At 38.6% G+C, this 16445-nt stretch overlaps 1 protein-coding gene across 13 annotated transcripts in view; it reads left to right on the plus strand.

The window, feature by feature from the left end:
- LOC131693578 (collectin-10) overlaps positions 1 to 16445 on the plus strand; it is a 225607-nt gene that overhangs the window by 70092 nt on the left and 139070 nt on the right. For 11 of the 13 annotated variants that reach the window (XR_009306279.1, XR_009306276.1, XR_009306277.1 and 8 more), the window contains exon 3: positions 3642 to 4091. The exons of 1 other annotated variant lie outside the window; for it this stretch is intronic. Coding sequence is in view for 1 of the 12 variants with exons in the window: in XM_058981504.1 (XP_058837487.1) it covers positions 3642 to 4091 (450 nt within the window). In the remaining 11 variants the exon portion in view is untranslated. The remainder of the gene's footprint in view (positions 1 to 3641; positions 4092 to 16445) is intronic. One more of the 13 variants, XR_009306282.1, reaches the window with a different exon arrangement.

The raw sequence follows: 16445 nt of genomic DNA on the forward strand, positions 1-16445 counted from the left end.
CATTGTTTGTTCACGTTTCACACACTAGGTAGAAGGAATCAATTTTTGCTTTTGCAAATAGACAAAGCGGCAGCGCGCGGGTAAATTTGATCACTTGGCCTGCTATTGCAGCGGAGCGATTTATAGCTTCTGAACTGAGCAAGATGAGAAACCGAACTGAACTGTAATAATGTAATGTAATGTAATAATATTGAATTTGTGTTACGAGAATAAACTAAAAACCTTGTTTAGAGATTACTTACGTTAGAGTAGCTACAGATTGAATCCTAGCAATATGTTGGATCAATATTTTAAAATTTATCGCAGTTTTTAAATTCGTTTTACAGCTCATTTCCGCACATTGGATGAAAAGGGACCATCCATAAATGACGTAGCATTTTTTGAGTGATTTTAACAACCCCTTCCCCCTTCGTAGCATTTCATCACAAATCTCTAAATACCCCTGGTAATTACGTAGCTTTACGGTAACTCTCCCCCCTTTGTCCCCGTATTTTTTTTAAATAAAAAACGATGTTAATAACTAACCCTTTAAAAATGCTACGTAGCGTGGCATGACCCCCTACCCCCTGTCGTCACACACCAGCACAAAATACAAAACTCCCTCCTCCCCCATATAATGCTACGTCATTTATGGATGGTCCCAAATAATGAAACTTGATATTGTTAAATCAAATGTAAGGTGAACATAGTATTAAGCACAGATTTTTACATATGCTGCGCACAGATTTCCAAAAATGTTTCTGGAGATTTCTTTCTGTTTCTGGATTTCAATGCACTAATTTGTTTTTTTCCGCATTTTCTGTTTAAGGTCGCGATTCTGCTCTTCGACTAGGATTAACCTCACTTCCATTTCATATGCAACGCGTCTTCGAAACAGATGCTATTCTCATCTTCCATAAGATGAATATCATTGGTTACACATTTGGATGCAGAAAATGTTTCTGGAACACCGGGAAATTCAATATGAATTAACGCTTACCCTTGTCTCTGAATTCCGGAAATGCAGGGAGCAAATAATGCTATTGTTGCTTAGAGAAAGTTTGGTTCTCTATGATCAATGGTTTTCTACTTTAAATTACCTATTTACAGCATCTATCTGGAAGAATGACAAAGATGACGGGGCCTTTCTGGAGCTGGAACAACCAGATACCGCACATTTCGGTTTACCCATCACTTTTCTTAAACTTTGTGCAAAAAATGAATTCAACCAACTTTCAATATTTTGCATTAATGACCGCTCCAGTAACCATAGCTACCAGTCAAGACCATAACATGAAGGTGCTCGCGATCAGATGTTCTTTCCTGATTATTACCCTTACGGGTGACCAGTGAAAATCCGTCGTCATTGTTTTTATCTTCTTCGCCGACATTGCTTACTGTGGTTTTTGGGGTGCTGGATGCTGCTTTTGGAGTTGTCAATATGGACTGAACAGCTGCCAAAAAATTTGCAATCGTTTGAAGTTCAGCTATTGGTATTGAAAACTCTTTTGGGTTGGTTTTCCGTGGATTCGTTGGCAATCAGTATAGATGCATTCTCCTCTGTATCGTCCGCGCAAGGTTGTCCGTGGAGTGCTGTCTGATTACAATACTTGCACGTAGGAGTTTGCCCCTCATGGGTGCATAACGTAGTTTGATTAATAGTAGCTTCGTGAGTTTTAAGTTTTATAGTCAAGTGGGAGGGGATATGTTTTTCGATCCGCATCCTCACCAAAAGAACACCGTTGAGTGTACCCGGGAAGAAATTTCTCCACGTATCAGGTGTAACGGATTCTACTTTTTCGTATTGCGACATGTATTTTGCAACTAGATCAGTAGGGGTACGTGGTGATAGGCAGTGGTGGATCCAGGGGGAGTCTTGGGGGTCAGGACCCCCTCCGAAATTTTTGAACTTGTTAAGAAGTTTCAAATTTCAGACGTTCAGTTTTGGCTAACGTTTTGAATGATATCAGTACTACATTGCGAAGATGATGATACTGAAGATACGTAAATTCCTTGAGCCTAAGCTGCATTTTCACCTCCAGCAGATATTCCACTTCACTAAAACTCAATCGTATTGAACAGCATTTAAAGTCAACGACCGCTGACCATCATTGGTTACACATTCGGATGCATTATGCCTTTTGAGGATCTGGCTACAAAATTCCGTGAATGACAATCTCACGGACCATCCACATCAAACTGAGCAGCGGCCGTCGTTGAAGAATTGTGTTAAACGTATAATGAAATTAGCACTCCTTTATTGCTTCTCGCGCCGCACAGTGGCACTTCTCCATACAAAGTTGCGACAAAATTATAAAAATGTATTTATGTGGCTAAAAATTTGGGTTTTAACCATTTTTGGTTCGCTGAATCCATTTCTGCTGTCAGTTTTAAAATTCCATGCTTTTTTCGACTATTTTCATGTAAACCCATTTGAAGGCGTTGGTCAATTAAGGGTTAATTCGTTAATTATAGTAGCCAATCACACTAATTTTTCAGCAATACTATCTTGTTTAAGCAACAAATTTTCAAGAAGATTTGTGAACTACAGGCCGTCTCCATATGGGTATTTTCAAAAACATACACACTCAATTCAGTTCGGTAATTTCCGCACAGCTGAATATTCAGTAAAATTTTTCAACTGATAGCTTAGCAAAGTGGTTTCAATTTATTGATCTTCTGCGTTATATTTTCCGAGTTTCAGCAAAAAAAAACGTCGCTTCTACTGATATCTCGGTAAAAGCTGAGTGCTCAACTTTATAAAACTCGGTGATAATCACGAAAAAAGCTGAGATTCGGTTGACGAAAATTAAGCGCGTAGATATAAAAACTTCGGCGCAAAAATGCACAATGTGAGGCTTATATATCTTGAAACTACACTATATTTTAAGTCAGATTCATGATAAGTGACCATCTCAAAAATTATAAGACGTATAATAATAAATTACTGTTATGACATTCTATTCATCAAATGCTAAACGTAAATGATTTCTGCACAAAAAGTTCATATTTATGGCTTAGCACATTCGTTCTTCTTTCTGAAGAATGCAAAACTGCTCCAATCGGCCGTGCAGTTCTTGAAAGATCGCCATATGAAGTTGGAAAGTCCGAACAATTCTTATGAATTGAACCGAACTCGACATCATTTGCTTCAACGACATGTTAAAAATTCATTTTTCATCCGATTATCGTAAACTTGTGTGATAATTTTATTCAAACTGTGAGAAAAATAAAATAAATATTTCCAAAAGAATTACAAGGCAACAATTTTTGGGGTTTTGTCACTCGTCGTGCCACTGTGCGCAGATTCTCCACACAGCCAATCCACCCAAGCGTCTGTTCCGATCGAGACAATTGCTTAAAATGTTACGAAATCATCACACCATCACCACAAGTTTATTTCATGCACCACACCCCCAAGCGCTTCAACGATCAGCACTTCACACTCCTAGGGGTCACATCGGTTCGCAAAGGTCACCAACACTGATCGCACTTATTGCCTATTAGCGCATTTCATAACCGCCCTAACCCCCATCAGCTTCAAGTGACTGTGAAATACAAACCTGCTACATGATTTTTCTTCTCTTTCTTCCTCTCTATCTCCCGCTTCTCCCCCCGTTTCCTGTCATTGATCGAATGAACACGCAACGGATCTCCGGTAGTAGACGTGGACCCACAAGTGCTCGAGATTCACCGCCAGAATCTGATCACGCAGAAAATCCTGCAGCGCTACCTCGAGCGACGACTGCACCCGGAGCGAAAACCCCAGATCCGAGTACCGTCGGTGGACGAGATTCTGGCGCGATCGCTGGCGTCCAGTTCGGTCCGGGGCACGCGACAGCAGAACCAAAACGCGACCAGCTTGTACAAGAGCACCTCCGGCAGTCGGTACAATTTATTCGGCGAGTACAGCAGTAAACTGTACGACGAGGAGCAGGGGGATAGAAACCAGGGACAGAATGACGAGGACTACGAGGGCGAGCGTGAACTGGACCCGTACGACGATCTGGGGAGCTCGCTGGATAATGATCACATCGACGTTGAATCGTTGCAGTCGGGCGAATCGGAACATGTAGATTCGTTCTATCGAGACAAGTCCTACCGGCAGAGAGGTAACTATACGGCGTGTGCGCTTTAATTGGATCTTTGCATGTTTGTTGCGGTTTCTGTGTTTACTATTTCCAGTCACTTGGAGATCGGTTTATTTGGTACTAACCCGGGGGTGGCAGGCATTGGTCGAGGAATTTTAATACGTAAAGTAGAGGTGGGGAATTTATTATTATTATTATTATTAGTGAAACCACATTTTCAGATGCCTGTTCCGTGATGATGGTTGTTATGCTGTATGGTTTTTTCTTCTCCGCAATTCGCGCCCTTGGGATGAAGTCGTAGACATATTGAGTAGATATATTCATAACATATTTTTTTAGATTGGGTCTGTATCAATGCACTGCATTCGCAGAGCAAATGCTCTAATATTTTACTTTAAAATTCGCAGACGCGACATTTATCGTTCGTAAGTTTACCAATCTTCATGAGATGAAATTTACTCGAACATTGACTGAAATGTTAGCTCTGTCATAAACTTTTTTTCATATAGTTTATATAGACACTCGATGAGATTCGACAGAATTACTCTAGGTCAATAAAATCCGTTCCAATGATTTTATAAGTAGTTCCAAAGTTTGGCATCGACTGCAGTCTGGAATTTATGGAAAAAAATTTCGACACCCCAATATATCCTGTTAAATCTCCGAATAATAATTATTTCTGACGACATATTTTCAATACGCCTTTCATCAGCCTCTAATTAAATGACCTGATGATGCGAAAGAAGATGAAATATTACATCTAATGCAATCGATGTTGTACTTCGCAAGGATCCGATTATCGCTCCACATGCAAAATTTTGAAGATTACCTACACAGAAAAAAATATTTTGTAATTTTAAGTTTATTATCATGCACATATTTGGAGCATGAATATAAATGTAAAATTATGTTCCACCACAAATATACACGAATTGTCGTACTTTCTTCAATTAATTTCCTTATAATTTTACACGTGGATTGAAAATTACAGTTTCTTTAAACGGAAAACCAATGCACATCAATGTATTTTACTTGAATGCTGCTGTAAAATGAATGACATGTAATATTACACGAATGAAAGTGTAAAATTGTATACTGTTTGATGCTCCAATGGATTTCACCGTAATTTTCAGTCAAATTTTTGATTCAATCGTTGTATGTTTACATTCGTATTGATTTACATGTCGTTTAAATTTCATTATTTTTTGGTGTGTAGCTGGTTGGTTGTCTTTTCTGTTTTAGGGCACCTAACAAGCAAGGCATAGGTAATTCTAGGCTTGACAATTTTAGGGTACAATCAATGAACCATGCTTGATTAGAAATATCTAGCGACTGTGAAAACCAATTTAAATAGTATAATTACTTCTGTTATCGGGATACAGGTTGTATATTCCAAAAAATTACAATTTTAAAGTTTCAGCGTGCTTTTGGTGAGCTGGTTTGTGGTGGCCGTGGTACTAGCACAATCTCTCAAAAAACGCTTTGTCGAAAAAAAAAATTCGATTTAAATTCTTGTCATCCAAATATTCACTATATGGGGTGATGAGCCTATTTTCACCATACTAAGCAAGGTGCCGCATTAATTCGGTAATTTCTTGCCTTACAATTAATGGAATGCGTAAAAATTGACATCAACCGCTTTGCTTCGTTGTTAAGAACCAATATAATAACACAAATGCGTTGAAAACAGTAAAATTCTCGTGTTTGAGCACAATGAAAACTCGAATCGAGTGCCCCTATTGTTGCGCTACCATTTGACTCAATGCGTTGAACAAAGATGGCAGACACTGCTCTAACCAACGGCTTCAAATGGGTAGGGTGATAATAGAAACATGGCGCAAATAGGCTCATCACCCTGTCTAATCATTGTTGCACTCCTTTTACTTATTCCTAAAGTAAGGATACGCTGGGATTATTAAAAAAAACGAGACCGCGGATCACTTGACGTCGTTTTAATCCCTTTATCTACTGAACCACATCCATCGACGTTTTTATGACCTTTAAAGCATTGCATCCACTTCTAGACAAAGGCTATCGACTTTTTTATGTACTTTACAGTGTCTGTAAATGCCATTTTTGGCCCCTTCGCGTGTGTGTACAAAAGCATTGTCTAGAGGCGATTAATGTACGAGGCACTCGTTGCGGTTTTAGTGCTTGCACATCAATTACGATATTTTTTCAGTGATGTACCAAACACAAATGTTTCCTTCATCTAAAAATATTAGGTTATTATAATTTACCAAACACAAAAAAAACTGTGGGTTGAATAATATCCGGGACATAAGTGTGGTATTGATGAAGGACTCTTCGTTGGCGTATCATATTACTAAAATTCTGCTTATATCTCTTTCCAACGGATACATTTACACATAAAGTTTGATTCAACGCACGGAAAAACTTCAGTTCATAAATTCATGAACAAAAGGTCAAGATTTCGTGAACTAAACAATTTATGAAAACCGTGACCAAGTTCCTGAAATTATGAATGATAAACCTCGTATTCATGAAACTATTTGTGTTTTCTAAAAACCAGTTCGTCCGAATATATACATGGCGGTACATTAGAATGTTTGGTTGGGTTACCGTTGTTGTTCCCTGGACATGTTTAGTTTTTATTGTGATTCTTGTTCATGATTTAGGAATACACAGTCGACGGTCAAACGTTGTTCATAATTTCAATAGCTTATTCGCGATTCTTGTGAATTCTCCAGACATTAGCGGGATTAAAGTTCATGATTTCAAGATCTTAGTCGCGATGTTCGTAATTTCCATTCACGTTATCGTTATATTTAGTCATGAGTAGAGTGATCCATGATCATGGTTTCAGGATCTTTGTCACGATTTTAAATATTTTTGTCATGATTTCTGTGATTTGTGTTCATGATTTCAAGATCTTAGTCGCGATTTTTGTAGCTTTTGTTCATATTATCGTGATATTTTAGTCATGAATAGAGCAATTCATGTTCATGTTTTCAGGATCCTAGTCACAATTTTAGATATTTTCGTCATTAGTTGTGTGATTTTGTGTTCATGATTACAGGATCTTAGTCACGATTTTCGTAATTTCTCTTCATGTTATCATGATATTTTATTTTAGAGCTTACTTTCAAAGAGTGAAGTAACTAATGTTCATGATATCAGCAGTTTTATCATGGTACTCGTAAACTCTTTGCCTTATCGTGATCTATTATTTTTTAGTTACTAACGGTTAAAACTCGTAATAACGTGACAATATGAACTGGATATTCGGATATTTAACTCATTCGCAATATCTGGTTTTGTGAACTATATCACGCACACTATTTGGGGCTCTCAGCGCAGTTTCGTTTTACGTGATTGTTCCAGAATTCATGGCACTTTATTCACGATTTTGGGAACAATTTTTTTCCGTTCGGACTCAAAATTTGCGCTTATATGCAATTTATAGGTTCTACAATTTATGTCGATTCGCATTAAATGTACTTTTTGAACTATTTAAACAAGTTCAACATCGCAAACAAGGTATCGATAGCAAGCGTGGAACGTTTACTTTGCAATTTGGGAAACAAAATTTCAATTCGTTTAGTAGGAAGAAAGTTATTAATGCTCAATGTGTACGTAACGGTTTGGAAAATATTGAAATAACACCCAGTATAGTGAAGAAAGACGTAAGTCCTACTTCAAAAATCTGTGGTCTTGTCTTTCTCTGGAAGGGAATTAAAGCTATTGGTCCCAGTCCATGTTTTGATGGACCGATATCGTGAGTTCAGATGGAAGCATCACCTGTCTGGCGTCGGTGATTGGCATGTGCGGACAGATACCGTAGGAAAAAAAAATGAATAAATACCGTATTTGTACAACAAATCTCTTTTGAGTATGAGCTAAAGGAAGGGTTTAACGAGATTCAATTAGCTACAGATTAATAAGCACGGACTGTTATGAAAATTTTGAGCCATAGTACTCAAGAGAAAATAAGGATGTGAAATATACAGATAGGAAAACGAGAAGTGGCAGGGTCATTGGAAACAGGCTTAAAACCTTATCTTTTGTCTTCTGTTGGTAGTGGTCGAGCTCGGGCAGAGTTACTACTAGTCGCTCTTAGCTACTAACATGGCAAAGACAGACTTGTCCTTCTTTACCATGAGAACCGATAAAAGAGAGGTCACGTAAGAACACCATTCGAAACCCACAGCATCAATGAATAGTGCTATAGTTTATCTCTGTTTGCCTTTCAAATACCTTTTTTTACCTTAGTGACAAAAGAGAGCAAAATGCGTTGTTTGATTATGCCATCGCGATTCCTCTGCCTCATCAATTTAATATTTCGTTTTAAACAAGCTACGGTCACAATGGCTATATGCACATTACTCTCTAGAAGTTGAAAAATTCGTCTTCACCCGTTTTTAATGAACGATATTTTCAATTTAAGCAACTTAATTGATTATTTAAAGTTATTATTAAACTTCATACCGATTACAATTTTGCTAGCTAATTCCCACCCAGTTTGAAAAGCTTCAAAACATGGAGGTAGAATTTAGCATTACAGTCATGAATTGAAACATTGATTGCTGCAAAAAAATCAATTTTTCTTCCGTAATGCTACCATGCTCGATTGAAGCAAAAGAAGCGTTGTGTGAAAACGCAAGTTGGAGCATAAGATAACGCAACATTGTATGGTGCTGGTGTGATGGAGATAGAAGAATATAGAGGTAAGGCTACATGACCTGTCACAACGTACTCGCCGTAATCCATTTGCAAAATACACATGCCAATTCGGAGAAGATAAACCCAATACACCTGATGCTTGGATAAACGGCTGTTCTTAACGCTGTCCTTGTGGTGAAGATGCGGGTTTAAAGACCTCAACTCACTCTTGACTATACTTATCAATTATACCAGAGCTAAAATCAAACAATGCACCCATTAACGGGCAGATCCCAATGTACAAGAACTGTAATCAGACATTACACAATGGAAAGCATTGTGTGGAAGATAATGTAGAGAACCATCACAACCGAGTCCACTCATCTACGGCAAACCAAACAGCATCCTGCATCTCAAAATCAATTGCTAGCGCCATTGCACAGCCGTGGTCCGATTCCACAATTGAGGAAGACAAAAATGTTTGTACCTTATATTTTAGAGCTACGATGTATTCAGAACAAATAATCATTATCGAAAAGACCACATCCAGATGTAGGTGGTATTAGGGTGGCTCTTATTGTTAGGGTGTTTTAAAAATTATTTTCTGAATGTGAGGAGATAGAATATTGCAGTCTTCAGCAACATTGTAGAGGAACTTATACCATCTAACTCTGCCGAAGTCGTCACAGATCTTTCTCCAAAGATTATTATTTTATAGCTATTTTAATTGAGCTACTTTGGGTGTTCCTAATAAAAACTGTTTTTTGCTGCATTTTTTTTTTATTTTTTACTCATCGTAAATGGTGTCTTCAGACAACTTTTAAAGCTCATCGAGACAATGGAAGATCCAATGTTTTAGTAGTATGTGGCAAACCAAATCCAGATGGGACTGCGAATTTTTTCTGACGATAATATCACAGACTAAAAGAGGAGTCAGTTAGGTCGCCTGTAGTAACTTTTTAAAAATAAACTGGCTAAAAACTTAAAATGCCAATATTATCACAGACTAACAGACACAACACTCGGAAACATTTCTTCGCCCGCTATAACGGTCACTATTAATATATTTTTAGTTGGGACTGTGGCTGCATTTGAGATTATGGCGCCACTGATCTATGCGCAAGTATACGGGGAATAGACCACTAGTGATAAATTTTTCCCGAGCTTGAGGGATAACCCTTTTGCAAATGAGTGGTTGGGTCCATATATAGTAGGTGGAGCTAGTGTTCTAGTAAAATTGGTAGATCGATATTTTTTTAAGGAATTTCCCATAGTCTGTTGATCTGTGATATTAAGGTAAAAAACAAATTTTCGCAGTGCTGGTTTAGATTTGGTTTTGCAATGCCACACACTACCAAAAAAATAGATCTTCCATCGAAATTGTGATATCCCCTATTTTGCGTGTAATATTGACTCTAAATGAGGCATTTGTCAGTAGTAAAATCACAATTTTCAAACTCGATTTAAATTTTTCTCAGAAATATCCTCATTGCATTTTTTTTTTCTAAACATGCTTGAACGTATTCTCTTTGAAATGCAAGAAAAAGAAACTATTTTTGTTTGCCCTAAACGATGATAGCATTGACGTGAGCGACAAGTGACAAGTAAACGACCCTCAAGATGCAGTAGACGAGCAGACAAATGTTTCCCCGCCACGAAAGAAGGCCTCCACGCGTAATAGCGAGTTGCGTGCATGAGATCCGAAATACGCTAAATATCATTTATTTATGTTTACCTGTATTAAATATATAAAGGACTCACGACTCCGTTATGTTACCGCGAATAACAAAAACAGAGTTTGAAGAAACTGATTTCGTAACATATGTGCCTGTGGGAAACTAACTCATTCATTACTCGTTCAAAATTTAGGTAATTCCTTCGATTTAAAACCGATTAGTAGGTTCCAACAGCAACCGCTGCCAGTTCATCATTTTGACGGTAGTTTCGCCTCAAGCAAATGCCCCATTAGTTATGAATTTGCCGCAAATAATCAACAAAATTAATATAGTAGAATTTTTCACCAATTAAATACATAGCATAACCAATATATGTAGGTTTTTGATAATCAGAGATTAGACAGATATCGATTAACAGCTACATGTTTTAATAGAAAAATCAAACATAAATCAGTTTTCAATGCCAACTACTACTTGATTTATGGTAATCAACTCATCCGCTCAAAACATTAATCCCATATTCCCTTGAGGTCCGATTCCGGTCCTACTAACAAAAATCAAGCTAACTTCTTATTAAATAGCTCTATCAAGCCTGTATATGAAAGAGCTATTTCCTGTCACAACCTCCAATATAACCGCAACTAATTTCTAACCGATACCAATCATCCACTCGGCACTACGCTTGTTCACATTGACTTTGACCTCAAAAACATAACACCATGGGAGTAAAGCTGTGTTGTATTTATGGGAAAGTGACGGTTCGTGCTTTTGGTCGAAGTGGCTTGCGCAGTACCACCGGGCAGCCAGTGCAGTGGTACAAACAGACAGATAGACCGCCAGAGCCCATATGCAAATGTAGCCCGCTGTGTGGTCAACATTTCAGTAGACCGTATGGAAAGAATTCATTCTGTTCATCAAGCGACACTCGATTTGATTGAAATTATTTACATACATCGCGCAGCATACAGTCGTGTTACTGGCTGCGGTCTGCTGATCAGCCGTTTGCGATGTGCTCTAGGGTGACAGCGAACTTGAATTGTTGTTAATTTGCTTGAAATTGCTTAGTTTTGGTTGGTTCATAATTCAGTGAGGTAATCTTTTTGCTCCATTATCTCGGTACACAAGCTAACACGCATGATGTTTTTGGTAATATTCAATCTTTTTGGCGAGAGATTAAGATCGAGTTGAGCCACCCTAATCTCTAAGCAGCCAGTCGTGTATGCATACAATAATAAGAATATCCCGTAGCAAATCTATCTCATAAGGTGCCTACCACAAAACACAATTGGTAGTTGTTTAGATGGACTGTTAAAATGTAGTGATCGTTTGATCACCAATCCTGACACATCAACTGCTAGCTTGATTTTTTTACCATTTTCTAACTCAAGGTTGCACCTAGGCTTAATCGTAAGGCAAGTTCGAGCAAATTGCAAATTTAATATATATGACAGGTCGGGTGATGCTATGAGTTTCCATTTTCGAATCTGTTAACAGCATATAGTAGTAACTAATATAGAAATACATATATTTAAATTGGGCAACTATGATTAACCTGTGGTAACAAGAATAGCAATTTAGTGGGATCCGATTCCCATTCACAATTTAATAGCATCGATTTTTTGGCTAAGAGAAACGAACGATAGGAATATTGAAAGCCGGATAAGTATTCTAGAGCGAATCAGTTACAAACTTAGAACGAAAAACTAGAGCTAGACAGTCTCACATTGGCATGATCGAAAGAAAATGTTAAGAATCTTTTGCCTTCTACTGATAGAAATCCGTAGTGTTCCACACACGTATATGGCACCCCTATCCCATTTATATTGAACTGACGTAAGTCAACATCTCAGAGGGCACATAAATTATGGGCCCCACTGACAGTTCAAATTGTTCTGCTCGTTTTGCTCGAAGCTCGATTTTCACTAGTCAAACACCGTACGGCCTGATTCAATTTTTGAACATATGTTAAAAAGCGAAAATATTGGAAAGCTAATTGAAGAAATGTGTTGTTTTGGACATGTAATAAAAACTTTACACTACGGTGCACCAATAAATTAAACGAACTCGACTATCACAAAATTGTGTCGAATTAAATTGATTGTGTTTATTGTGGATCGACCCTAACGCGACGTTTTAGATGTTGGCTTGAAAATCATGGCGGCGTAGCAGATACCTGGTTCCACATGACTCTACTAGCATGGTCAGTGAGAGAGCATAACTAATCATCATGTTTTGCCACCTGCACCGGCACATATCCGACTTTCAATTTTCATATCTTTCGTTTCTCTTAGTCCTAATTTTTTCGAAAATAGCCAACAAAATCGTTACAGTAGACTTTGCGGCAATTAACACATAGTACCAATCACAATTTTAGTGACGGCCACAATCGTTACTCACCTACATTTCTATCGCCTGATGTCATAAGCAACGACCTGACGGAAAGAAACACAACCTCATGCTAGCTCCGGAAATAAATAAATCAAATTCCAAAGAGCATAGGACGGTCGGCAATGTTACTCAGATTACATTGCACTACGGAAAGCTTCCACATGTAAAACCACTTTACCGGGTTGTGTGGTATAGTGTCGGATGCGGTTACAGAAACTGCCTAACCGCGATTTCGGCTGTTCATCATGTCATGAGGTATTGGTTTTTTTTTCACTACACCACTTGGCTTACAAGGGTTGTTGGTGCATGGTGCATGTTGTGTGGGCGATCCGGGCAAAAGTGGTTAACCACAAAGCACGTGTGGGCTCAGTACCGACTTCGGGTTCCACACTTTTATTAGTTTAGTTTACAATCTCACGCAAAGCACAATAAAAGTGAAAGTAATCATCTTGTAAATAATAACATATTTAAGCTCGGCGGACATGAATTGGCAATGGTCGCTGGGGATCTGTTGGGTAATAATCATAATTGGACGCAGTGCCGTGTTGGATAGGTCTACTTACACGGATAACGTAGGTGTACTTGTTTGCTGAGGGCTTAGCTTAGCAAAGCTTCGGTGGTTGGCACTAGTTAGGATAAATAAAAATTGCGTCAAAAATGATCGTCAATTTATACCTGGGAATTTTATGGCAATCATTTGGAATATTTAGTAAAACATACAAATTATATTTACTGAATACTAGGTTAATTATTGTATATATTGGTATCTATCTATAACCTAGATGCCAATACTGCCTAGTTTAATCGGGTAATCATAGTTCGATTTTTTATAGTGTATGTACTATTGCCTTGATCAAAACATCATCATCCTAAGCGACACCATTAGGATACACATTAGACATTGGCAACAATTTTGGAACACTGCTAATTCAACTGGTAGCTGGATCCACAAATCTTATGCAATCTATAAGTTTGTTCGAATAGCTTTAGTTCACTCACAGGAGTATACCAAAGGAAAACTAAAATAAAAACGCATACTTCAAAACATATGGTCGCGCAGCTTATTTTATTACGAACAGCTTTGTTGAAAGATTCGTATTGATTGGTTCACCGAGAATCAGGAATGAGAATATATTGGCTCAAATGGCACATTCTCCGTATGTGAACTTGTGCTTTGCCATGTCTTCTCATTATTTCCTGTGCGGAAGGAAAGGAAGGAAGGAAGTAGAATTGGAATAGTGGAAAAAATAATAGCACAAAAACAAAAAGCAAGTAAATAAACTCACAAATAGTTCATATCGCCTGCGAGTATGCCTAAAGCTATTTACCACAATGGATAAGAAACTTTAGTATGTCTCTGAGTTTCATTCGTCCAACAAGGTGCCCTTTATATAAGGAAAGCCGAAAACTTGAAATCGCAATCTCGCTACTGCTGAGAAGTTGCATATCAGGTGATATGAGGTTCCGTTGTCAGATTCACAAAGATCATATGAAAGTGACCCAGCGCGCTGAAAAGTTGCTATATAATAATTAAGTATGCAGCGGCCGGTTAAAGTCTTGTTCTGCATGCCGCATTGGAGTTTCGAAAAAAGCAACAGTTTTCTAAATCACTGGACACGGTTGTTCTAGAAACGCATTTGTTTGGCGACACCTTTTGTAGATTTCCGGTGCTCGAACGAAGCACAGCACAGTACAGAACCTAGCGAGTGAGATTGTTCCAAGCTCATTTCACGACAGTAGACACCAGCACGTCCCTCCATCAGAGAACCGTCAATGTAACAGGCCACTTTGGTTTGTTGTTGTCTCTCAATATTGCCAGACAACGAATCCTATCGAGAGGGAACCTTCACATGGAATGTCCTGTAAGGAAGACTAGATGAGCGCTATTCTTCGCAGATGGTTTAGCTTCAATTGAACCGTCATCACATCTCCCCTGTGTCACCACACAAGGCATGCATATGACAGTATTGGACGTACAATTGTTGTGTAAATCCAATAGATGTAAGATTTGAGACCCTAATCTTTTTTTCTAATTTTATTTAACCTGCTAACCAGACTAGAGAAATTAGTGCGTAGGTTTTGCCAGCCAGCCCGCTCTGCAGATCTAAGACATTTCTTATATGCACTATAAGCTGATCTGATCTTTCTTCATTCTTTCAAGCTCCCTCTCAACTAAGGGGATCTCCTAGTCGATTTAACAGTACGAAGTGAACAAGCTTCTTCGAAGGATGCTGCTGTACATGAGTTTGTCATATCCACGACGTCATTCAAGTCGTCTAATTGACGAATTGTTGGATAATATCCGTGAAATTTAGTCGCCAAGTTTTCTAAAAAGAGGTGCCAGTTTGTGGATTTAGGATTACGATATGTTACCACATTGAAGGTGACATCAAGATGATCGAAAAATATATATTTATGATCGGATAGAGACGGTTCAGTTGCATTTGGAACCTGCCAATTTCCCAAATCATGAGAAACTATTTCAGAGGAAAGCGATATGTCTAACACCTGCTTTCTCCCAGACCTCACAAAAGTTGGCCGGTTTCCCACATTCAGAATATGAAGATTTGTGCACCGTGTCATAACGTCTGAGGTCATAACGTCCGAAGCATGGTGCGAAATAACGTTCGGAACATTATGGCGCACCAGCCTGTGTCATAACATCCGAAACCAGATGTATGTCATAATGACGTACCCCTTGTTTCGACATCGTGGACACTGTGACGCACTTATAGTTTTGGATATCGTGACGCGTAATCACTACGTCATGTGTCCCAATTCTGTATGACCTGGGACGTTATGACGCAGTTCCTGTGCGTCAAAATATCCGATACAGTGAGTGCGTCATATTATCGCAGACTTTTTGACGCAATATCCCTGCGTCACAACATTTCAATATCAGTGTGCGTCATAAGATCCCGGACAAAATGACGCAGCACTACCTTCTGACCTTGTAACACAAGAATGCTTTGGAATGTTATGACGCATTCTTTTTTTGGATCTTATGACACACTCTTGTACGTTATAATATACCGGACGTTATGACCCTCATTATTTTGGGACGATATAACCTGGGATGCTATGACGCAGTGCCTGTGCGTCATAACTTCCGATACTATCCAAAAACTACAGTTCGTCATAATATCCGAGACATTATGACGCACAACGTGACTCATAACATCCGAAAACGGATGTGCGATGTACCAGAACATTCGTTCGGTGACTCTCGGACCGATAGGTCGATCTTTTCAGTCCGTGCAGCGAAACGATAAAAATAAAGAGTTCTAATTCGCTGCCAAGGTTATCTTGCGCATTCGTCTCGTCGAGGTTTCAGTATTTTCCCCCTTCTTTTGTGTTTCTGCGCGTTTACCGTTATCTGGCCAGTGAGCAGTGAAGCAGTGTTTTTTCTAGTAAGTCGTTTAGATACAGACATATAGAAGTGAAGTACCGCAATAATATTCTGCTTCCTATTCTTGCTTATAATACCAGCTTGTACTGGGAAATACGCCCGTGCAAAAATGACTTCCCCTGATAATGATTCGCCTCAACCGAGATAAATGTAGAAATAAATTCGCCTCCCCGATTGAAAATGTACCCACCCTCCGCAGCCGGGCCATTTAGGATCGTCGACGGAGCGATATCAAGTCGTGACAGGAATATCGAAAATTCGCCCTGATAAGCTACGAGT

Source organism: Topomyia yanbarensis, chromosome 3 (assembly GCF_030247195.1).
Source record: "Topomyia yanbarensis strain Yona2022 chromosome 3, ASM3024719v1, whole genome shotgun sequence".
NCBI classification, from domain to species: Eukaryota; Metazoa; Arthropoda; class Insecta; order Diptera; family Culicidae; genus Topomyia; species Topomyia yanbarensis.